General features: G+C 35.4%; 1 protein-coding gene across 4 annotated transcripts in view; it reads left to right on the top strand.

The window, feature by feature from the left end:
• The first annotated feature begins 1,716 nt into the window (after nucleotides 1–1,716).
• The window catches only part of RBM20 (RNA binding motif protein 20), a 415,808-nt gene continuing 390,932 nt past the window's right edge, over nucleotides 1,717–26,592 (top strand). For all 4 annotated transcript variants that reach the window (XM_053692751.1, XM_053692749.1, XM_053692750.1 and 1 more), the window contains exon 1: nucleotides 1,717–1,927. In XM_053692751.1, the coding sequence (XP_053548726.1) occupies nucleotides 1,842–1,927 (86 nt within the window). In that variant the 5' untranslated portion in view covers nucleotides 1,717–1,841. The remainder of the gene's footprint in view (nucleotides 1,928–26,592) is intronic.

The raw sequence follows: 26,592 nt of genomic DNA, 5'->3' as shown, positions 1-26,592 counted from the left end.
TGGTGACATGAGAGTACTGGGAGGAGAGCTGGGACAGGTCATGCAGTATTTGAGGGGGAGTGGTCACTGCTAGGTACCCCAGTGGTGACATCAGAGTACTGGGAGGGGAGCTGGGACAGGTCATGCAGTATTTGGGGGAGAGTGGTCACTGCTAGGTACCCCAGTGGTGACATGAGAGTACTGGGAGGGGAGCTGGGACAGGTCATGCAGTATTTGGGGGGGAGTGGTCACTGCTAGGTACCCCAGTGGTGACATGAGAGTACTGGGAGGGGAGCTGGGACAGGTCATGCAGTATTTGGGGAGGAGTGGTCACTGCTAGGTACCCCAGTGGTGACATGAGAGTACTGGGAGGGGAGCTGGGAAAGGTCATGTAGTATTTGGGGGGGAGTGGTCACTGCTAGGTACCCCAGTGGTGACATGAGAGTACTGGGAGGGGAGCTGGGACAGGTCATGCAGTATTTGGGGGGAGTGGTCACTGATAGGTACCCCAGTGGTGACATGAGAGTACTGGGAGGGGAGCTGGGACAGGTCATGCAGTATTTGGGGGGGAGTGGTCACTGCTAGGTACCCCAGTGGTGACATGAGAGTACTGGGAGGGGAGCTGGGACAGGTCATGCAGTATTTGGGGGGGAGTGGTCACTGCTAGGTACCCCAGTGGTGACATGAGAGTACTGGGAGGGGAGCTGGGACAGGTCATGCAGTATTTGGGGGGGAGTGGTCACTGCTAGGTACCCCAGTGGTGACATGAGAGTACTGGGAGGGGAGCTGGGACAGGTCATGCAGTATTTGAGGGGGAGTGGTCACTGCTAGGTACCCCAGTGGTGACATCAGAGTACTGGGAGGGGAGCTGGGACAGGTCATGCAGTATTTGGGGGGGAGTGGTCACTGCTAGGTACCCCAGTGGTGACATGAGAGTACTGGGAGGGGAGCTGGGACAGGTCATGCAGTATTTGGGGGGGGAGTGGTCACTGCTAGGTACCCCAGTGGTGACATGAGAGTACTGGGAGGGGAGCTGGGACAGGTCATGCAGTATTTGGGGAGGAGTGGTCACTGCTAGGTACCCCAGTGGTGACATGAGAGTACTGGGAGGGGAGCTGGGACAGGTCATGCAGTATTTGGGGAGGAGTGGTCACTGCTAGGTACCCCAGTGGTGACATGAGAGTACTGGGAGGGGAGCTGGGAAAGGTCATGTAGTATTTGGGGGGGAGTGGTCACTGCTAGGTACCCCAGTGGTGACATGAGAGTACTGGGAGGGGAGCTGGGAAAGGTCATGTAGTATTTGGGGGGGAGTGGTCACTGCTAGGTACCCCAGTGGTGACATGAGAGTACTGGGAGGGGAGCTGGGACAGGTCATGCAGTATTTGGGGAGGAGTGGTCACTGCTAGGTACCCCAGTGGTGACATGAGAGTACTGGGAGGGGAGCTGGGACAGGTCATGCAGTATTTGGGGGGGAGTGGTCACTGCTAGGTACCCCAGTGGTGACATGAGAGTACTGGGAGGGGAGCTGGGACAGGTCATGCAGTATTTGGGGGGGAGTGGTCACTGCTAGGTACCCCAGTGGTGACATGAGAGTACTGGGAGGGGAGCTGGGACAGGTCATGCAGTATTTGGGGGGGAGTGGTCACTGCTAGGTACCCCAGTGGTGACATGAGAGTACTGGGAGGGGAGCTGGGACAGGTCATGCAGTATTTGGGGGGGGAGTGGTCAGTCTCTCCGTCTCTCAGTCCCAGGCGTGTTTGTTTTGACAGGCTGCTGCTGCTGCTGTCTTCTTATCCTAGTTGTGGAGCGATCTGAGCTGCAGCCGTCGGGAGATTTGCTAGTGCTGCTGCTGCTGCTGCTGAATGATTGTGGCTGCCATGAGCCAGGCCCGGGACCCCCGTGACTCGGAGCAGCCAGGAGGAGCCATTCCCCCCCAGCTGGGGCACAAGTAAGTCTGGGATGGCACTGGGTGCTGTTACTTTGTGTAGCGAGGACTGATCTGTATGGTCATGTGGGCATGGGGTTATGTAAGGGGTTAACATGCAGCATGGCACTCTGCTCAGAACTTTAGGGTACTTTACATTGTATTGATTGATTTTCTGTAAATAATATGTAGGACTTAACCCATTGGTTGCCTTGCAAATGCATTTTAGTCCCATAGAAACCAGTAGCTTGAATAAATGTACATGGCTATTTGTATTTAATGTAAATATGTTTTATCCTCACGGGGGACCACATGGCATATACAGGCATTGGGGGATTTGTCAGAATGATTTGCAGGATCATCTGGCTTTTGAATGTCATAGAACTGGATTTATATTTTTTTGAGTTTCCTTTCTATATTGTTATGCACAGTGATCTTAAGGACAAATCTGGGGTGCTGTGCCCTTTAATTCCATCCATAAGAAGGCTGTTACTGCTGTAAGGGCAGATAGCTATGGGGTCAGTAGAGTTAGTCCTGGCTATAGGGTCTGGAGGTTACTAGCCTCACTTTGTAGACCACTTGCCCAGAGTGCTGGAAATGTAGCTGGTTCACAATGGAAGTTTCACTTTTCAATGTCATAAGTAGAGACCTAAGAGCAGCTGTGAGTAAATACATCAGTGTTTGCCCCCCGGCTGGGGGATGTAACCAGCATGTGCAAATTAATTTATATAAATGGTTTAGGATTTACATTGTGCCCTTAGCTGGGAAGGTACAACCAGTATATGTATGAGCTGTTTACTTACCTGCTTTATGACAACTTGCTGGAGTAGATTAATAGGCCTTATACTCTGCACTAAGCTTGTATGTGATCTAGGTATATATGTTGGGTATAAGAGTGTATTATACATTATATTTCTTTTATACACCTTTTTTTTTTAATGCAGGCATGATATATATATATATGACAAATTAAACCAATGTGGTGCATCACAAGAAGTACAAACATATATATATAAATACAACAGAGAATACAATGTTGGAAAAACCGTAACATGTTGATCCTTTGTGAAATGGAGTGATTACTTTTTTTATTCACAAAGCTGATCTCCATTTTATTATTTTATTTTGATTAATAAACATTACTTTGGTATAATACAAATATATAGTACTATTTTTTTTATAGTTGAGGTCATAATAATGCTACCACCTGCAGGAAACAAGTATATGTCCCTTCTCATACAACATAATAATAATAATAATAATAATAATAAAAAAATATGTATATGTGTGTGAATAAATAGTTCCATTTAAATATATTGTACATTCTGTTACCATATTAAAAAACAGGTTGTAACTATAAGTGCAAGTGCATAGTCTGTATAAAGCAGCCATTAAAAAACAAAAAGGAAATATACAGTACATCTTTGTGTTTATTGGTGAAACATAGTTCTTCTTGTGTATACGTAACAATGGGCATATAATATAGTGTGGTCTTCTATATAGCAAAGAGGTTTGCCCCCCTGATCCATCTCAGTAAGTGCAGTTAATAATATTTACCAAGCATGAAGATGTATTTATTTTCTCACTAACCTTTGTATGTGTGGCATGCTTATAATATTGTATCATATCATTACACTTATAAAATAATACAATCACATAATCTCTAAATTCCAAATAAATACTAAGTTATATATATATTACTAAGCATATTTCTAGTATGTGAGCTCAGAGAACTGATACAATACAAAAATATATCATTATTTGCCAAACAGGGTATTCTAAATGTTAGCGTTAAATAGCTGTACTTTATATTTTATATGTTATTTCTGCAGGTAGTTGTCTATTTTTTTCTGAATATACATTTTATAAATAAACAAAATCATTTTCTAGCTATAAACAAAACAAAATATTTATACACCCAAGAAAGATGAAAATAAATTAAATAAACACAACAATTTCTAAAATGACAACAAATGTGTGTTTTAATAAACAAGTACACTTAATGTTGTTGATTTAGAAATATGCAGAATTTACTTATAGTAGCTTGTGGTATAATATGAAATTCAACAAGAAGTATCATTTTACTAAGGCTTATACAAAGCAGACACATTATGTATATATAAAAACAAAACATTTATTTATTTATGGTTGTATATGTATGGTTATAGTAATGAAGAGTTAAGTATAATTATCTTTATTCTATTTTTTAACTCAGGCTTAGTATGAAATTACACAGCTATACTATAAGCTAAAGCAGAAAATGTTAACTATTTGTATACAAAAACCTGTGGCTAAGCCAGAATAAACTCAGATGTTTAATAGTCATTATTTTACTCTATGTTACACACCCAGAGTAAGAGAGTTTTATGTGTAAAGCACACAAGCTTCTTATTCTGTATAAAGTGGCGAAAAATACTACATACCTTCTGATGTAAAATATACACACACACATATATATATATATATATATATACACACACACACACACACACATATATATATATATATATATATATATATATATGTACAAATGTTGTTATAGTTGCAGTAAGGGTAAAGGTTAAAGTTGTAACTTGTTAAAGTATTAAATGCCCTGAAATTTATTTATTGTACATTTCTGTATTTGTTGCCATTAGTAATCAATAAGCTTCTATGTATGTAAGATGTCAAAAGGGAAAACCAAGGAGAATAAATTCTACTGGATATTGCAGGTGGAGTAGTGTTAGATGTAGAACCTGACTTATCTAATGCTTTTACGTTAAATCCAACATGTCCTCCTATGGCTCTGAAATGTGATCATAGTATTTTGAAACTGCGTTGCATGACTCCATATGTACTGTCGTTTGTGACTGGTAATTAGGAGATATTTCTGCCTTCAATTAGCTTAACCGGTCATTCTTTAATTCCCCCCCCCCTGTTATGTATCTTTAGTTTCATTTTTAAATGTGCTAAGAAAAAAAAAGAATGCACATTGTAATAGATTGGGGCTAAGTGACATTTGTATTTTTTTATATGCTACTTAACTAAACTGAAATTTTTTCAACTGAAAAAAATGAATTTTTATTACTTATTTAACTCCACGTTCCCCACTGAAGCAAACATTAACAGTCCGACTTTTATAATTTATTTATCTATGTAATTTATGACCACACTAAATACTATTTTACATAGGGTCTAATAATTGTTTTACAAATATTTAGGTAACAGATATTTTTTAAGAAACGTTACAGTATGGCAATTTAAATCACTATAGCATACATATACTAACTAGTAAAAACACTGTTCAAATTTTACGGCTTTTTTAAGTGGCAGTTCGCTTTGATGTTAATAGTTTGTAGGGACTTGAAAGGGACTGCTAAATGTAAGACTCTGAAGTTATTGAATATCCAGGAACATGATTTAACTCCCATATATTTTCTATTATTTAATCATTTTAGCCAGACAGACAGACAGTTGGAAATACCAGTAGTGGAAGAAAAAGTTACTAGTCAGAGAGAACAGGTTATCCGGCAACTATTAAGAGTAGGAAAAAGCTTAATTTCCTACTCACCCACTCAACTAGAAGTAATTGCTCACACACACACATTGTGTGAATGTTTGTCTCAAAGCAACTACATAGTGTAAATCTGTTTCAAGATATATATGCGCATGCACAATGGCCATGCGCCTACATGATCAGCACAGTTATTTGATTTAGACATTCAATCATAGAAAAGGTTTTCAACAGTCTCATTTTAAATTGTATTTCCGGTTCTGATGAAGGGGCATAACTCCCTGAAATATCTATCACTCTTTATCTCAGTCTAACTTTCTAAAAATATGTAATATATGTTATACAATAATGCATTCACTGAAGTGTCGTAATAGTATATGGGAAGTAAGCTTTCCTTCTCTATATGTATGTGTGTGATTCTGTTATATATTTTCATTTATCCATCCAAAAGAACAAATGTGTGTGTGTGTGTGTCTATAAATGCACGCACGCATTTTTTTAACATTTAGCACACAAAAAATTGAGAGCAGTGCAATATATTTAAAGGTGATAAGAATAAAAGATTATTGATGGGATGAAAAGATTATTGACAGATAAAGTCTATAATTGATTCTGTGAATATTTTATATGACCTAGCTGTAAAAAGGGGAAAAAATGGGGGGGGGGGGGGCAACATTAAATAAAAAACATTATCATAGCTTTAATAGAAAAACATTTTCTTTGGAGGTTCTTATAACAGTTGGCACTTTAAATGATGATGGTTAATGGTGTCATAATCCCCCCTATATATTTTTATGTAGCAATTTATACCCACTTAAAATGTAACCTCCCTAGAGAAACAAGAATTAGAAATTAGAATCAGATGTTTTATGTAGAATGGGTTCAATGCAATTCTTTAAATAATATGTTTATATCATTTAAAATACAAAAGTTATATATAGGCATAACATTTTAATTTACAACAATATATATATATTTCACCCAAATGCTAAACAAGCAGGAAATACTTAGTTTATACTGACTCTCCTGGGAGATTTACTCAACATCATCAAAGAGATCATTTATATCACAAAGAGTGATCAAATTATACCACAGTTGATGGATACACAGTTCCCTTCCTTTTAAATATTTAGGGAGAATTGATTATAAACATTAATAGACTTTTTTTAAAAAAAACTTTTAATGTCTTGTTTTTTTATTATGAATTTGTTTTAATGTATAATACAGAAATGATATTATTTTAATTTTCAAAATACACAATAGTATTAGCATAATAATAAACTAACTGAGTATGTCTAATCTTAAGAAAATACATAAAAACCTACACAATTCTATAAAAAATTATTAGATTTTAAAAATGGCATTTCCATATGATACAATGAACTAAGTCCAGATATCAGCTTGGATACAAATATTGTTATAATGCATACATTATGGTCCATGGGCACAAAATAGTTATTTCACCATTTTGGAGCCAATATGTCCAAATTTATTGCTCATGTTTTCTGTGCTTTAATAAGAAGCAAAAGTATATTAATCTACTTTCGTCCCATATTTGGGTTGCAGCTTTGACCATGAGTCTCATATGTGGGTCCAAAACATTTTTCTCTACTGTATATCCAACTCTACAGAATTTTGCTGCACTTTAAAAATAAATGTTAATAATAACAATGATAATCATGGGAATTAATAAACCAATTTGACAATTATTACATGAATGTTATATATTAGCCAAATTGGGCATTGTGCTCCAAAGTTATAACCATCTTAAAAAGGGTTAGTATAGTGATCTGAATTAATATATAACACATGAAAAACTAGAATATTTTTATGGACATTAAACTCTGGAAAGTTCTGTTATGTATATGAAAGAGCCCTATTTGAAGATATTTTCATGAAAAAAATGTTAGGTAAATGTTAGGCACGTACAGTGCACGTGTTTGTACAACTGAACTATAGGGACTGTTTGCTCATTGGCTGATAAGCAGAACTCCTACTGATTCATTGGTGAACAGTGGTACACCTCACAAATGCAAAAACAAACATTCTTTATTCTAAGCACAGGGACATCTGTTTTACAGATCAGTTTTAATGTAACTTTAATGCAGCTTGCCTACCGACACTAGAAGCTATTATTTCAATTCCCCTGTGTACAAATATACAGCATTGTATTTTATTGGGAGAATCGCTCCCTAATTGTAATGACTGTGTGCTAAATCTTATTGAATTTCTTAGCATAATTGTACCAAGGAATTCAGTATTGTTTCATGGTAGTATAGATCTAAAAAAGATGCTGTAGAGATGTGAGGATAATTTGGAAACCCAGGTAAAACTCTGTTAAAAGATATTTATACCAAATGGCAAGAACCTTTATTATCCCCCAAAAAAATTGTTTTCTTTTTTTTTAGTCGTTTAGCTTTAAAATGGAATGATATTAAAGGGACACTGAACCCACATTTTTTCTTTCATGATTCAGATAGAGCATGACATTTTAAGCAACTTTCTAAATAACCCCCCTATTATCATTTTTTCTTCGTTCTCTTGCTAGCTTTATTTTAAAAGCAGGAATGTAAACCTTAGCAGCCAGGCCATTTTACGTTCTGCACCATGGATATCGCTTGGTTATTGGAGGCTTACATTTTCCCACCAATAAGCAAGCATAACTCAGGTTCTCAACCAAAAATGGGCTGACTCCTAAGCATCACATTCCTGATTTTTAAATAAAGATAGCAAGAGAATGAAGAAAAATTGATAATAGGAGTAAAATAGAAAGTTGCTTAAAATTGTATGCTCTATCTGAATCATGAAAGAAAAAATGTGTGTTTTGTGTCCGTTTAAGAATATCGTGCAAATTGTAATACAAAAATATGTATTTGTTTTCCTGTGCAAATATTGTATTCAAATGTCATTTATTTCATACATTTTGACCTTTTAAAATGTGTATAATTCCGATCTAACACACACACAAAAAAAAAGATTTAAAAATGACAAATCTTGATTTAACACTTTTTTTTATAGAATTATATTGTATAACTTCACACAACTAATAACAAAATAGAAAGTTATGCAATAATCTTTAGAGTTATTACTTATCTATTGTTTAACATCAATTGTGTCTATTTAAATAGTTAACATATACCCTGATTACAGATTTTGTAGTTAGAAAATCACATTAAAATGACTTTTTTTTAAATAGAGATAAAGCAAAACATAAGTTCAATTATCTGTATTACTTAATGCACTTAAATATTATGTTTAGACATTTTTTTAAATTCTCCTGGGAAAAGTTCTAAGGAACGGCATTTAGTCACATTGTAAAAAAATTGTGATGAGTGAAAAGCATCAGCTGTGTTTTCAATTAGATAAAAGGATTAAATTGGAGATTTTACTACTTTTACTATATATAACAAAATAATGTTGGGACCAAATTGGCCAGTTAGCATCTAGTGTACTAAGTGTTTGGAAATGTAGGGTCAGTATTCTTTGTTTACTTCAGAAAAGCACGAGGGGAACATTTTTAGCATTTTACATGGTGTATCTAATTGAATGCATTGGTTAGACCTTGAGTGAATCAGAATAGTGGAAGAAAGATATATTTTACTTTCAGAAAGATACATTTTTTTAAATAGAAAATGATTATTATTATTAGCAGTTATTTGTAAAGCGCCAACAGATTATTTTTCTTGAGCAAGAAAATAAAGCTGGTGAATGCCCTCTGCCTAATCTATTAAGAATTTTATTCTGCACAAGGAATTAAGTCATACAGTAAATTTATTGACAAAAGTGTGGTTTCTTCTAGCTACTCTTGTATGATTTATTTTATGATTATTTCTTTGCATATATACATATACTTAGAAGGGAACATTTGCAGTTTTTTCTGCTCCAGAAAAAACCCTATTCACTCAGCATCTAGTGCCCTGCGTGGTCAGAAACTGGATAGAATGTCTAAGAAGACATGACGCTGGGTTATAAAAACACATTTATCACAAGTGTAAATAAAGTAATGATAGAGGCTTGTCCAGTATGGATCAACTCTAGTACATCGTGCCTAGACAGGTGTAAATCCCTGACATCATTACTTAACCTCTGATCTGCTCATGCAGTGAAAGGACATACTATTGCACTGGTTCATACGAAACATTTACATTGTGACTTATCTTTTCAGAGGTCATTGTGGGGTACTCTGTATTCTCTGTATCTGTACATCTCTGTATATTTAACCATATTTTTATACAATACTGAGTTTTATGAAAACTGGAGACTACAGTACAAGCAAAGTCACACATTTTCTATTAGGAATATTTATTATAAACATTCATAAGTTGTTGTTTTATTTTGTTTTTAATAATAAGAATCGATCTTAAAAACTAAAATCATATATGTTCTTCTGTTATTAATAAAAGTATCCCTTGTATCATTGCTTGACCTATCTTTATTCTCATCAATTGGTCTTCACTCCATCTAAAGCAATGCATCGTGTCAGCATTTGGAGCTATTTGGAACATTTGATAAATGACATGGCTTTAAATTTATCTTCCTAGTTTATACTCTTCAGCATCCTTATTCATATTGCCAGATAATGAAGATATATATATTTAAGCACCTTCTTCATGACCACCTTAAAGTTTTTACTTCAGTAAAATGCATTGCTACCGTTAGGTGCAATGTTTCATCAATCCACTAACTGGACTTTCTAAAAAGCTTTAGTAGATGGGATGTGTTTGTTTGATGAAAATTACCTTAGTCACTCTACCTAACATTTTCTAAATAGTGTAAATGTTCTTACTAATATCCATTATTCTCCAACTAAAAAAAAAGTTAATAATTTTGCCTGGAGTAAAGTCTATTCAAGACATTATCATTTCCTCTATGATGGTGACAGTGTAGCATGTATTTGTCTTTACTACCACTCTGTTATTTATATCTTTTTTTTATGCATTTGGCTCCACTCTGGCCATCTTTCAGTATAACTGAAGAATACCTGATCTTGCCCTCAGACCTCTTGAACTGTAGTAAGATGTTTCCCAATATTGCTTGTTGGAATCTTGGTGTCCAAGGAAGATCAGGACCTCTCTTAAAGAAAAAATACTCCAGGGTACTTTGCTAAATTAACAACCATTAGCTTTTCTTGTTTCTTGTCATCACAACACACTGCATTCATACAGAAACCTTTTCAGCAGCTTGCCACGATTCCTGTCTTCTAAATCACAAAGGCTTCTAGATTTAGAAGATTCTCATTAACACTGTGGACTTCCCCGTCAACCTTTGTGTAATCACGGAAAAGAAGGCGAAGAATTGCAAATGACTTTCACAATGATTCAAAGTTCTATTTTGTTTTTCTCTGCAAACTATAAGATTGTATCTAGATAATATATTAAGATGCTTTACCTCCACAATATACTTCTGGTTGTGCAAGCTGAGGAGCAGAAGGCATCATACACAATTACCTTATACTGTACTGTAACTATGATATAAAACTAACCCTACTTTCATTCATGATTTTTTTTTCTCTTCAAAATAAAAGTGTTTTTACAACTAATCGCTCCAATTTACTCATACTGCTCCTCCTCTCGGTATCTATCTACACTTTTTTTATTCAGTGACGTTTATTCATCCGGCCAATTGATTTTCTGGCCTTTAGGCAGCCAAGTCCTTACACAGCATGCCCCTTGGATCAATTGCGCATGTGCTTCTTTTTTCTTACCGATCCCTGACTCCGCCGCCTAAAATCCAGAAAATCAATTGGCCAGATAAAGTTACTGAATAAAAAAAAAGTGTAGATAGTTGATGGGAGGAGGAGCGGTATGAGTAAATCAGGGTAATAAGCTATAAAAACACTTATTTTGAAGAGAAGAAATTCATGAATGAAAGTGGGGTTAAATTTATATCATAGTTACACAGTTTTGTCCCATAACGATCAAGTTTACCATCACTTTAACTCAGGTACAATGGAAGGCACATACTGATATTTATGAAGACTTTATTCAAATAGCTTGTCATCCTTTTACTTCAGTACTGTATAGTAAAAATACAACATCAATAATAGTTTGCCTAGATTACATATTTAAATTGTGTAGAGTTACTTAACAAAAATATGTTAACAGACCTATTAAAAGATATGGAATCAACTTGTCAAGGACTATTGGATTTTGTGTTTTATTTTTCTGATAATTATATTTCGAATGAATATCAATTTATGTGTGTCAAATAAATGTGATATTTTAATAAAGAAAACATTCCAATCATATAGGCACCAGATTGTGTGGTTATGTTGCTGTAACATGTCAATTCATTAAAATTACCCTACAGAATATGCAAATCACTTTTTGTGTCAGTTTATAAACCTACTGCTAATCGCTCATCTTGGAATCATAAGTTTGTGAAGGGAAAATAATTAAAACTCAATTATAATTATATTTTCAAACTATGGATGGGACATTCTTTAAAGCTATTTGATTATATTTTGTTTTGAATTATGTTTTTGAAAGTACATGTCCCTAAAGACTTTCTATTATAGTTTCTAAAGGTTTCATTACAGTTATTTGTAACTTGTACCTGGTAACACCAATCATGGATTTATTTGCATTTATAATACAATTTCTAGTCTTGGTCCATTTCCACAATTTCATATTATTTGTTGGATTGATTTCATATTAGACACACACACACACATATATATATATATACATTTCAGTGAATAAAGTAATAAAGTAAATGCTATTATTTTGTTATATTAAAAAAAATGGAAAAATCGCATAACAATTGCATAATGTATGTGTAAATGCTATATTCCTTCTTTATTAAAATTTTTTTTTTTTTTTTTCATAAAGAACATGTTAGAAGTTTTAAAAAACACAATTTTATAATCAAATGAAAAAATATTATAAGAATATGTATATTATATATTTCTGGTTTGAACATATTGTTTACATTTTTAACATAACATTGCGTTTTAGAGGTATTTTTCAAAACTAAGACCTTAGGATAAATAGCCTTTAGACATACTGTATTTATTGATCTAATATATTCAGTAAAAAGGAAAACAAATTATTTAACATAAATTTTAGGTTCAGATGATACTCATAAATTAAAGATTGTGACTGGTTGTCACCTGACACTGGGTGTGAAGCATTAAAAATGGAATTCACCGCATCTGTGCCCTAACATCAATTTGCTGACAGTCACTCTCTTGCAGTGTTGTGTTTGAGATTTCCAAAATTCCACTTTTAATTCTCTCACTTGCGCAGAATCCAAGAGACAGGACACACTTTCAGTGTAAGAGTGGTCTGCTTTAAATGCTTTATACCCACAATGATATTCAGCACATACACCCTTGGGATCTGTATTTCTTGCATGTTGTCATGCTAATTCAGTCACATTATACATTTTGTGTTTGAGCTTTTTGTGCTTTATTTTTGTTTCTTTAGAAATAAATTACATCATTTATGGTATAGATCATTAAAATCCATTACTTTACTAACCCTTCAAGGCGTATCATCTGTGACTTCAATGTAAATTTATGATCAAATCCGTCTGGTTAACCATACGCAGACTGTAATAGATTGTTCCCTTATTTGGGTAAGCCGTTGTATGACCGAACTTGGGGACTGTGTTACATTTAGTGGTGGAGGCCAAGCTTTCAGGTGTTATAAATTTAATATTTTAGAGTAAATTTCGATACATGCAAAAATATAAAATACATAAATCAATAACATTATTTGTTTTGTGTATATTTTTAAAGAGTTTTCAAGCTCCCTTTAAAAATAAAACCCTTAACTGCAATTTTGTCACCCAATAAGATAAATGCACTAAATTAAGAGTTCTTGAGTCATATAATCCTATATTTCGTAGTTTAAAAAAAAAAAAATCTATCCCATTCTATCTATTATCTATCTATCTATCTATCTATCTAATTCTATCTATTATCTATCTATCATTTATCAATCTATCTATCTATCTATCTATCTATCTATCCATTTATTAAAAAAATATTTTATTTCTGAAATTAAACACATGTATTACACTGCATAGTGGTAAATTCCAGTAAAAAATAAATATGCTATTTCATAAATTAATTGTTTGTCATTTTGTCAAAACGAAAATGAAATTCGGTGAAACTGCTTGAAATGTAATTGTAAGAATGTAAAGAAATGCTTGCTAGCTGTATGAATGATATATTTTATTTGAATGCACTATTCTAGGACAAAAAGATCTCCTTGCCTGTGTCACATGTGTGAAACCTGCTCTTGTGTTCATTTTATCTCACAACAGCTTGCTTCTCTGTATATCACAGACAATTCTCTTTCTTTTTGTAACCAATAGGCACTCAAGGAAAATTATTACATCAGCGTTTTTTGAAAACGCTTCCTTAAGATACTTTTTTTTAAAATAAATAAGTGGAGCAGATTTAGTGAAATATTTATATACTAATGTTACACATATCTATAGCCATAATAATCCCTCTACAATAATAGTGTATGTTTCTTATACAACACATATAGTACAAATCCTTAGAGCTTTTTTTTCCAAGCCAAATGAGATTTTTGTCCCCCCTGACATGTTTGTTGGCGCTGCAGAATCTATTGGTGCTCAACAAATAATTTTTAATAATAATAATAATAATAATAATAATAATGTTAGTAGTTTACTCTTGTATAGACAATGTAAAAGTTTTAACTGTCAAACTTGTATGCTTACCATTTTCTCTATATGCACCAAGAATGATACTGGAAGAATAAAGAAACTACTAGAAAGTGTAATTCAGAGGCAATTTGTTTTGTAAATAACTTCTATAAAAATATTAGAATTCTTATATTCAAAGTGGTATTCTATGGTATCAATAGCACTATTTAGATTATTTTAATTGTAAAACAGCATTCTTTTTGAGCACGTCGGGTTACACTCGTAATACAAGCTGAAAGTAAAAAGTTTGTTTTCAAGCGTAAACCCGATATGCAAAAAAAAAAAGACTGCGTTAACTTCTCCTGTAGACTTCAATGGAGCGCAAAAACTACAACTAAACCCCTTATTTAAATATTAAATATAAAATAGTTAAAAAAATATATAAAAAATATTAAAATTTATTAAACATACTGTAACATATTCTAAATAATCCATAGAATATATCTATATTTTTTACAGTAAGTTTAATAATTTGTTATAATTTGTATTATTTTTAAAAAAATATTTTATATTTAATATTTCAATAATGCAGCTTAAGATTCCAAAATTGTCATGTGCGCTTACCAGACTGCATTAAAGGGACAGTACACTGTAAAATTGTTTTTATATGAATGTATTTTCAATGACTTTCAATACCAGCTGCAGAGTACAAAATGTATAAGAAATTGCATTTTTCGGTTTATTTGTGTATATGAAGTAGCTGGTTTTGTGCTTTTAAACCACAGCCTATTACAATGGGTTGAGCTTCAGATAATATCAGATCTCATTATGTTTTCACTTTATGTACACAGACTTGCTTCCTTATCTAATATTTGTCTAGAAAGCCAAAGCTTTGTCTGGAAAATTATCATTTTATTACGTAACTATCATGCCCCCCACTGAGAGTGTAATCTCTTCTGCTGGCTGTGTTTACTTAAGCTATTCAATAGAACATACTCCAGTATAGAAACTTTCAGTATAGGTTGGGATACCACAGGCTAAATCAGCTATTTCAAATGCCAAAATAGGGGTAAAGGAGCTACTTGTAAAAAATTTAAAACACTCCAGCAGGTAAAAAGAATCATTGGGAACAATTTAAAGGGGAGACATTTTTTGGGTGAACTGTCCCTTTAAATCTAGATTGCGAAAACCCGATGCACAATATATTACATTCCTATGTTCTTCACATAAAAAATAATGTACCTTTTATTATTAAATATATATTTCTATATATATCTGATACTGTTCATATAAAATAGATATCTATACCTATATATCTATAGGAATAGATACACAGGTATAGTTATATACATATATCTAAATATGTATTTACAATAAAAAGACATTATCCTGTAAATTAAGAAAATTGGAATGTGAAATATGTACAGTAAATATACATTAAAAACATAAATACATATGTATACACATCTATATATATATATATAAATAAATACACATACATATACATAAAGACGTGTAAGTATATATATGTATCTATGCTAAAGCCCTTTGCCTGCCTTTTTTCTAACACTTGAGACCTCATATCTTTGAGCTCTTATAGCTTTTTAATGCAATACTTTTTTTAAAATAATTTTATCAGACAGTGTTATTATAAGTGTGACTGTACTTTTAAATGTATATTTGATGTGTTTTATGACACTTTTTTGTCTTGTATAAAAGTTAACCAGAGCTAGGAAGTCGTGCTAACCCGAATTTAAATTTGATTGCGCTCAAATGAACGTGTTTACGTTCAACTCGTAATACACACGCTATTTCAGACATGCACAAAGAGCAACACAATACCCTTATCACAATACACTTAGTGCTCCACTCATAATCTAACATGGGCAAACCACCCAGTTAATTTTACTGACTACTGGCAAAACTGTAAGCCAGTATTAGCCAATATTAATTTTAATCAGTTTATGTTAAATCCTGCCATTCATTTGTGCTTTGTGTAGCTTAAGTAACACTTATAATTCACAGAAAGTGTTATAATCTTGCAGTTATACACTGCCCTCACCCAACTTCTTCATAGTTCCAAGAAACGTTTGTGCGGAGAACACTGTAAATGAATAATGGGTGCTGACTATTAATTACTTTACCTTGGTGGTGTTAATAACTTTTATCTGGCTGATAACCATCAAATCGGCTGCAAAAAAGGTAACACCCTATGGCAGTTTATAAATCTATATTTTTTTTGTCTGTATTAATCACATTATGACAACAGCAATTTGTTTTCTTCTTGAAGTCAGTGGGAGCCCAAGCAATTATAATTTGTGCTTAGTTTACATTGAGCTCATTACCATTTAAGGGCCATAACAGTAAACAAATAACATGCTCTAATCCGTTAAAGCAAGTTATTTTACTATCAACACTGCTATACTGTGTGTTTAATTCTTACATTCGCTGGTGACTGGATCAGCGGCTGGTTCTGCTCGTGACCAGCAGTGCACTGTGGGTCCAGAGTGGCACTTCTACTATGTGTTTATCCCACATGCTATTATTCATCAGGTGTTAATAATATTGCAGGAAACAAAACATTTTTTTTCCTACAGACAGTTTGTGATCAAATTGCATGAAATTGCTAATGAGCAAAACAAGTTGATTTATATTGCTTTATCTAATTTGCATCAAAACATACTTACAATGGTCCCCATCTGCTGGCAAGGCTATTGTAGGTAACTGACATGTACAAACCTTTGTATTTGGTTATTTGTTATGACTGGTTTATAGTACATTACGTGGACAAGTTATCATTGGTTTGTACTGTACTGTCAATTTCGGCTAAAAATATACGGTGCATTACGGGACAAGTGATCATTGGTTTGTACTGTACTGTCAAATTCGGCTAAAAATATATGGTACATTATGGGGACAAGTGATCATTGGTTTGTACTGTCAGTTGCGTCTAAAAATATATGTTACATTACGGGGACAAGTGATCATTGGTTTGTACTCTCAATTGCGGCTAAAAATATATGGTACATTACGGGGACAAGTGATCATTGGTTGTACTATCAATTGCGGCTAAAAATATATAGTACAGGCTGGGTCCAATGATCACTTGTCCCCGTAATGTACTATATATTTTTAGCCGCAATTGACAGTACAACCAATGATCACTTATCCCCGTAGTATACCATATATTTTTATCCGAAACTGACAGTACAAACCAATGATCACTTGTCCCCGTAATGTACCATATATTTTTAGCTGCAACTGACAGTACAGTACAACCAATGATCACTTGTCCCCGTTCTTGTCACCGTAATGTACCATATATTTTTAACCGCAATTGACAGTAGACTTAGACCCGTAATCCCTAAGATACAATTGTACCCGCACTGCTGACAGTTGGAAATGCACTTGGATTCCTTTGAAACGCGCCCCCGTCACGTGTGTGCGCTCCCTTGATGTAGAGAGCGCGCTTCTCTGCTATTTAGCATGCAATTGAATAAAGATATTTGATAGGCCAAGGGGCAGGGTTACACATTTTGGAAACACAACCCTTTTATCAGGGTGTTCCGGGGTTTCCGAGCAGAAAGGCTAAGAAGCAAACTAAAAAGTTAAAAATATGGCATATTGAACTAAATAAAAAAGTTTTCTCCTTTCCTTTTAATCATACTGTGATAATCATGCTAAATAACACCATTTAGATTGAGTGAACTGGTCCTTTAACACTGAAACTCATCCCAAAAGGTTTTGTATTTTAACTCAGCCCATGGTGCCGCCCCCCTCGATGCTCTATTTTTTCTTTTGGTGACGTTTTCACAGTTTCTCCAATCATCATTTTAGCCACATGGCTTGTACATTTTTATGGGCTGCATGACGTAGCAGAGCTGCAAAAATACTGTGATGCTCAAATATTTTAAATATCCAAATGGGTCAAACGCATGGGCTAATACACATACTGTACCGGACAAAGAGGATTCCCTACTACTCATATGTAAAACAGTGATTCTGAATGACTGTGTACGTGTGAAAGCGGAAGGCATCTGCAGCATCACTGGAAGCTGTAATAGCGTGAATTTAGAAAGCTTAAATGTTTCAGTATTTATGCACTTTTTCCAAAAGCTGTAATATTATTTTTAATATTTTAAATCAAATGTTATATAAATGTTTAAAACTATTAAGATTAATTTTTATCCACAATATCTCCTCAATGCAGTCTTCTCTACAGCTCCCAGATCTACAAGTAAATGATGAATCTCGTGATTTATTTTTTACACTGGAGCGGCTGCAGAGATTTTGCACATGCGTTTTAAGTGCGCTTTACAGTCTACGTAGAGAGCAGGTGGGACCGGGACCGATCTTTACGTCACTACAGAATAAGGAATATAAGGGCCAGAGGCTGCACAGAAAAATCTGTAATAGTAACAAAATATAATTTTATAAATTATAATAATTTAAATAAGAATTATAATTTAGCGGATTAGATGGCCATAGTGTGTACTTTCAACAAGTCGATTGTGCAACTATATTAATTACCATCACTTTAAATAAACAAACCTTACATGTCATAATGCATCGCAGGTATATTTTCCAGTCACATGATTGGGTATACGTTTTTCTTCATTAACTTGAAATAAAATATATGTCTTGTGAAATTGTGGGAGGGTTGACATGTAAACTGGCTGATATTTTCCCATTAAAAAAAAAAATACACTGAATTTGTGATATTTAAAACAAACTCATAATGTACAATAATGAATTTGGTCTTTGGATTGTAAGAAGACACTTAAGTTAATTTGTTTAGCTGAATCTTTCTGTGCGTTTTCAGGTAACCGTATTTTGAAGTATTTGTCATCTTGCGGAATTCAGTTTGTGCGTACGTTAGATTCTGTGTGGTACTGGCAGCTGGTGAGAAAGAGAGAGATATTGATACAAAACTATCGAATGTGAGTAAAATGATCCATATTTCAGGAAAGTCACAGGAGAACGGGAGCCCCTTTTAATTCAGGGTCACAGACTTTTTCTATTATTTTTTTATTGCTGTTTTATGAGAAATTCAATGCATCTGTTTCTAGTCAGGCACGAAACCAGCATATGGGCGTGAAACAGCAGCACACAATATAAATAATATTAATAAACTCATATAGAGGTGTCACTTCCTCTAGTACAACATTTACAAAATAATTAACATGTCGTTTAATTACTGGTCAGGAATCCGCAACAAAAGTCCTTATAACCCTCCAAAACAGGATAGGTTGGTAGACAGAAAAACCCAGTTGTCATGAAAGTACGGCTGGTCTTGGCATATCCTGCTAGTCAGAGTGCAGCAGCAAATTTCCTTTTTAAATAATATTACCTACATCTATATACAAACACCCATCTGGCTGGAAGTGTATGGCTGAATCCACAGTATTCTTCCAGGCTTTTAAATTAAGATTTTCATTGGTAATGTTTCCACGGCCATAATGTGACTGTAATAATGGAATAATGCAAAAGAGAGAAGCAGACTCCTTTTACCACCTTTAAATGCCCACCACAGTAAAGCCAAATAAAATAGCCCACCACTATTAATCCTAAATTCTGCACCCAAACTGTGGTTATCGCTAATCACCACTATTGGAGCTTTTACCAGCTGTGACTATCTCACCCCCCCCCCCAATGCAATTATTCCACCACCTGTAACTTTCCCCCCATATTATCCTCGTTCCATGGGGGCTTCAGTTGTTATGGGGTGATTAGCAGTTTTATTCCAGCCATTTATATTAAATATATGCCTACAAGAGTGTAAACCAGAGATCTGCAAATAAGTTGACCTAGATTACAAGTGGAGTAAGAAATGTATTAGTGCTAATGTGTGTTAACATTGTTCAAGAGCAATCAATAGCTGTTCTATTTTTTTACTCATATTAAAAGTCCAATTTTTTTTTTTTTTATCTATCACTTATGCAATAGTTTAGGGCTCAATAACATCTGCATGTTGAACAGAGTGGGTGCACTAAATGCCTTACATATAAGACTTCTATGGGATAAAATTAGTAGTGCGGTTCTTCATGTAGTCCTGTTCTATACTTTTAATAACAATAATATTTTACTTTAAGGGGCCGATTTATCATGGCTCGAATGGGGCCAAATACCCCTGTTTCCATGCAAGTCTTTAGGCTCGGCGTAAACAGGAGTTAAGAAGGAAACGTCTTAAGACCACTGCTCCTTAACTCATACACCTCCTGCAGGGGGCGGTATTGCACAAGCAGTGCACCAGAACTGCTTGTGCAATGTTAAATGCTGACAGCGTATGCTGTCGGCATTCAGCAAAGTCTGGCGGACATGATCCGCTACAGCGGATCATGTCCGCCAGACATTGATAAATCAACCCCTAAGTCTTAATAAGGGCTACATTTTACAGAGGTAATTTGTATTGTGCAACTCACCGCTTTGTAATATACTCATAGTGCTCCCTGCGCTATCCAGTAAAAGTGGGACATTCTAAAAAGCTTTGGCCACTTTAAGATGCTGTAGTTAAAATATTTAACTGTCCACTTGTAATACTATATTGTGTGTTATTCTTTGAGCAAGGACATGCAAAAGAAATTGCACCCTGTGCTATTGATTGTACTCAAATCTAGCCGGTTTTGTCACTATATCGAAAAACTTTTCTGGCGCATCTTTTTATTCAAACAGATTACATGACTGATATTGATCAAATTACTTAAAATAACACACTGAGAGGGATATTTATCAAGCGGTCAACTGCAAATACGACGGAATTCTGCAGCGTAATTGTGGTGAGCTTGATTCGACCTATTTATCAAAGCCTACAGACCGGCAAAAGTTGAAATTTGTGACGTAACATATGATCCGCCGGTCTCAATCCGACACAGATCGATGCTTACATCATTACAGATGTTCTGAATACAAATTCGGCACTATCTGACTACTTTTGCCATTTATCAAATTTCTAACAGGTACGCTCGCCAGTATTCTGGCCCACCATACCTGGTTTTCAATCCGCCACCCTGGAGACCGCGGATGCCATAGGAATCAATGGGAGTCTGAAAGCAGTGAAAGCTTATGTTCGTTGCTGCCCGATATCCCATTGATTTCTTTGGTAGAAAACAAATTACGTTTATACCTAACACCCTAACATAAGCCCCGAGTCTAAACACCCCTAATCTGCTGCCCCCGACATTGCCTCAACTAAATAAATGTATTAAACCCTATCCCGCCGCTCCCAGACCCCGCCGTAACTGTAATAAAATTATTAACCCCTAAACCCCTGGCCTCCCACATCTCTACCACTAACTAAACCTATTAACCCCTAAACCGCCAGCCCCCCAGATTGCCATAAAATAAATTAAGCTATTAACCTAATTAACCTTACAACCTGCTAACTTTACATTAAATATGAACTCATTCCTATCTTATAATAAACTAAAACTTACCTTTAGAATTACATTAAACTATATTAAACTATTAATTAACCTACCATAACTATTATACTAAAATTACATTAAACTAACAATTAAATTAACTATATTACATATTTAAAAACCTAACCCTACTCAAGTTATTTAAATCTACTATTAAAAATGACTAAATTACAAAAAATAACAACTAAGTTACAAAAAATAAAAAACACTAAGTTACAAAAAATTAAAAACACTAAGTTACAAAAAATAAAAAAACACTAAGTTACAAAAAAATAAAAAAACCACAGTATCAAAAATAAAAAAAGAATTAAACCTAATCTAATAGCCCTATCAAAATAAAAAGCCCCCCAAAATAAAAAACCCTAGCCTACAATAAACTACCAATGGCCCTTAAAAGGGCCTTTTGCGGGGCATTGTCCCAAAGAAAACAGCTCTTTTACCTGTAAATAAAAATACAAACACCCCCCAACAGTAAAACCCACCACCCACACAACCAAACCCCCCAAATATATACCTATCTAAAAAACCTAAGCTCCCCATTGCCCTGAAAATTAAAACCCACCCAATAAACCCTTAAAAAAAACCTAACACTAACCACCGACGATCCACTTACAGTTTTCGAAGACCGGACATCAATCCTCATCCAAGCGGCAGAAATCCTCAGCAAAGCTGGCAGAAGTCTTCATCCAAGTGGGCAAAAGTCTTCATCCAGACGGCATCTTCTATCTTCATCCATCCTGCGCGGAGCGGGTCCATCTTCAAGACATCCTGCGCGGAGCATCCTCTTCTTACGACGTCTCTTGAAGAATGAAGTTTCTCTTTAAATGACGTCATCCAAGATGGCGTCCCCTACATTCTGATTGGCTGATAGAATTCTATCAGCCAATAGGAATTAAGGGGGAAAAAATCCTATTGGCTGTTGCAATCAGCCAATAGGATTGAGCGTTCATCCTATTGGCTGATCTAATCAGCCAATAGGATTGAGCGTGCATTCTTTTGGCTATTCCAATCAACCAATAGAATGCAAGCTCAATCCTATTGGCTGATTGGATCAGCCAATAGGATGAAAGCTCAATCCTATTGGCTGATCATAACAGCCAATAGGATTCCCCCCCCCTTCATTCCTATTGGCTGATAGAATTCTATCAGCCAAACTGAATGTAAGGGACGCCATCTTGGATGACGTCATTTAAAGGGAAACTTCATTCTTCAAGAGACGTCGAAGATGGACCCGCTCCACGTCGGATGGATGAAGATAGAAGATTCTGTCTGGATGAAGACTTCTGCCCGCTTGGATGAAGACTTCTGCCGGCTTCGCTGAGGACTTCTGCCGCTTGGATGAGGATAGATGTCCGGTCTTCGAAAACTGTAAGTGGATCTTTGGGGGGTTAGTGTTAGGTTTTTTTTAAGGGTTTATTGGGTGTGTTTTAATTTTAGGTTAGGGACTTTGGGCAGTAAAAGAGCTAAATGCCCTTTTAAGGGCAATGCCCATACAAATGCCCTTTTCAGGGCAATGGGGAGCTTAGGTTTTTTAGATAGGTTTTTATTTGGGGGGGTTGGTTGTGAGGGTGGTGGGTTTTACTGTTGGGGGGTGTTTGTATTTTTTTTACAGGTAAAAGAGCTGATTTCTTTGGTGCAATGCTCCGCAAAAGGCCCTTTTAAGGGCCATTGGTAGTTTATTGTAGGCTAGGTTTTTTTTAATTTGGGGGGGGGGGGTTATTTTGATAGGGCTATTAGATTAGGTGTAATTCTTTTTATTTTTGATACTGTGTTTTTTTATTTTTTGTAACTTAGTGTTTTTATTTTTTTGTAACTATCACCTAGATTTGGAGTTTTGTCGGTAAAGACCTGCATTGCTAACAAGCCTTTTTTTCCAGCGCACCCTTTAAACAACGCTGGTATTACGAGATTTCTGAATGGCTGCGTTAGCCTCAGAAAAGTGAGCGTTGAGCCAAATTTAGCTCCACTTCAACCCTCAATACCAGCGTTGCTTACGGTAGCGATAAGCTGGAAAAACGTGCTCGGGTACGATTTCCCCATAGGAAACAATGGGGCTGAGCTGGCTGAAAAAAAAAACCTAACACCTGCAAAAAAGCAACGTTCAGCTCCTAACGCAGCCCCATTGTTTCCTATGGGGAAAGAAAAATATGTCTGCACCTAACACCCTAGCATGAACCCCGAGTCTAAACACCCCTAATCTTACACTTATTAACCCCTAATCTGCGGCAGATTAGGGGTTAATAAGTGTAGTTAGGTTGCGGCGACGTTGGGGGGGCAGATTAGGGGTTAATAAATATAATGTAGGTGTTGGCGATGTTAGGGACAGCAGATTAGAGGTTCATAGCTATAATGTAGGTGGCGGCGGTGTCTGGTCGGCAGATGAGGGGTTAAATAATTTTATTATAGAGTTTGCGATGTGGGGGGGCCTCGGTTTAGGGGTTCATAGGTAGTTTATGGGTGTTAGTGTACTTTATAGCACTGTAGTTAAGTGTTTTATGTTCCGGCGTTAGCCCATAAAACTCTTAACTACTGACTTTTTTATGTGGTAGGAGTCTTGGCGGTAGAGGCTGTACTGCTCACTTTCTCCAAGACTCGTAATACCAGTGTTAGGCAAATCCCATTAAAAAGATAGGATACGCAATTGACGTAAGGGGATTTGTGGTAGCCTCGAGTCAAAGTGAGCGGTACACCTGTACCTGCCAAACTCTAAATACCAGCGGGCGTTAAAAAGCAGCGTTAGGACTCCTCAACGCTGCTTTTTAAGGCTAACGCAGAACTCTAAATCTAGGTGTTAGTGTTTTTTATTTTTTGTAACTTAGTTGTTATTTTTTGTAACTTAGTAATTTTTTAATAGTAGATTTAAATAATTTGAGTAGGGTTAGGTTTTTAAATATGTAATATAGTTAATTTAATTTGTAGTTTAATGTAATTTTAGTATAATAGTTAGGGAAGGTTAATTAATAGTTTAATATAGTTTAATGTAATTTTAGTATAATAGTTAGGGTAGGTTAATTAATATTAACCTGTACCTGTACCTGCCAAACTCTAAATACCAGCGGGCGTTAAAAAGCAGCGTTAGGACTCCTCAACGCTGCTTTTTAAGGCTAACGCAGAACTCTAAATCTAGGTGTTAGTGTTTTTTATTTTTTGTAACTTAGTTGTTATTTTTTTGTAACTTAGTAATTTTTAATAGTAGATTTAAATAATTTGAGTAGGGTTAGGTTTTTAAATATGTAATATAGTTAATTTAATTTGTAGTTTAATGTAATTTTAGTATAATAGTTAGGGAAGGTTAATTAATAGTTTAATATAGTTTAATGTAATTTTAGTATAATAGTTAGGGTAGGTTAATTAATATTTTAATATAGTTTAAATTAATTTTGGTATAATAGTTAGGGTAGGTTAATTAATAGTTTAATATAGTTTATTTTAATTCTACAGGTAAGTTTAAATTTATTATAAGATAGGGATGAGGTAATTATAATGTAAAGTTAGCGGGTTGTTAGGTTTAGGGGTTAAAAGCTCAATTTAGTTTATGGCGATGTGGGGGGCTGGCGGTTTAGGGGTTAATAGGTTTAGTAAGTGGTAGCGATGTGGGAGGCCAGGGCTTTAGGGGTTAATACATTTATTTAATGGCGGTGGGGTCCGGGAGTGGCGGGATAGGGGTTAATAGCTTTATTAAAGTTGCGGTGGGCTCAGGGAGCGTCGGGATAGGGGTTAATAGCTTTATTAAAGTTGCGGTGGGCTCCGGGAGCGGTGGGATAGGGGTTAATAACTTTATTTAGGTTGCGGCGGAGTCGGGGAGCGGCGGCATAGGGGTTAAACATTTTAGTATAGTGGCGACCGGTGTTTAGGGACAGGGTATAAATAAAGTCGGTAAAAAGCTGAATAGCAGCGAGATCGATGACTGTTAGTTAACAACAGTCCGCTGCTCATCACCCCGTACTTGGTGCGCAGCTTTTTGCCGGCTTTTTTTTATAAATATGGAGATCGTATTCAGGTCCACGGCCGCGATGTTAGGCGAACGTATTGGTGCCGGCGAATGCAGCATAGTTTGACGGCTTGATAGATAGGCCTCTGAGTCCTAATTTGCCATCAGCAAGTGTCAGAATAGAATTTATAATGGTTTATATAGACATGGCAGTCAGTCGTTTAGTTGGGTACTCTGGGGTGTTTGTTGAGCCTTGTGTTGGTTAACATGTTTAATTGTATTCTGTCATATGCGTGATAGACATTTTTTTTACTTACTTTACTTTACTTACATGTTTTTATCATGTATAGAAAGCAATGTTTACCGTTACAAAATAATATATATATATTTTAAAGCATAATAAACGGTGCAGGAGTTGTATGTTGAGACTGCCATACACTGCATATGAATGTGTTGCAGCAGGGGGTTAACATAAAGGATCCTATGACAATCTTCTCTTGACTTGCCTGTGTCTGATGTAGATTCTGTCTGTTGCTTTTTGGCAGGGTGTGTGCCCAGTAGGTTATACAATGTAGTGGGAAGGGCAGAATGATGATACAAGTGGATTTGAACTTCATGACATACAGCTGTATCTTAAGCACAGCTTATCACTTGTCCCAATCACAGATGATTATGAGGGTGGTGGCAAGTGTGCCAGGTCTGATACTAGACACTGCAGAGGAGGCAGGTACCCATCAAAACAACATCATAGCTATTTCCTAATCCAGTAGATAAACACAGCCAGCTCTGCCTGTGTGACATCTTAATATACCAGCTGAGAAATGTTTATGTTAAAAACCCCTGGGATCAGTTACAGAGAACTCAGACCAATAGCATCTTATCTTTACATTTTATGTTCTGTATTTTTTTCTTATAAAATAATAATTAGGTAAATATTATTATTATTATTATTATTATTATAAAGTATTTATAAAATCTCAGCATTAACAAAGCCACCGTTGTACCAATGTAAAGAGGTAGAGGATCTTGCTGGTGAGTTATCTTTAGATGGTCACTAAAGTCAAAATTAATGACTTTCATGATTCAGATAGTAAATGCAATTTATATGCACACTTTCTGAGGCACCAGGTCCTACTGAGCATGTGCAAGGGTTCAGAGTGTATTATGTATATGCATTTTGTGATTGGCTGTCACATAATACAGGGAAGGGGGAAATGGAGGA

Source organism: Bombina bombina, chromosome 9 (genome assembly GCF_027579735.1).
Source record: "Bombina bombina isolate aBomBom1 chromosome 9, aBomBom1.pri, whole genome shotgun sequence".
Taxonomy (NCBI): domain Eukaryota; kingdom Metazoa; phylum Chordata; class Amphibia; order Anura; family Bombinatoridae; genus Bombina; species Bombina bombina.
The sequence above is the reverse complement of the archived record's forward strand: the minus strand, read 5'-3'. Positions and strand labels throughout refer to the sequence as shown.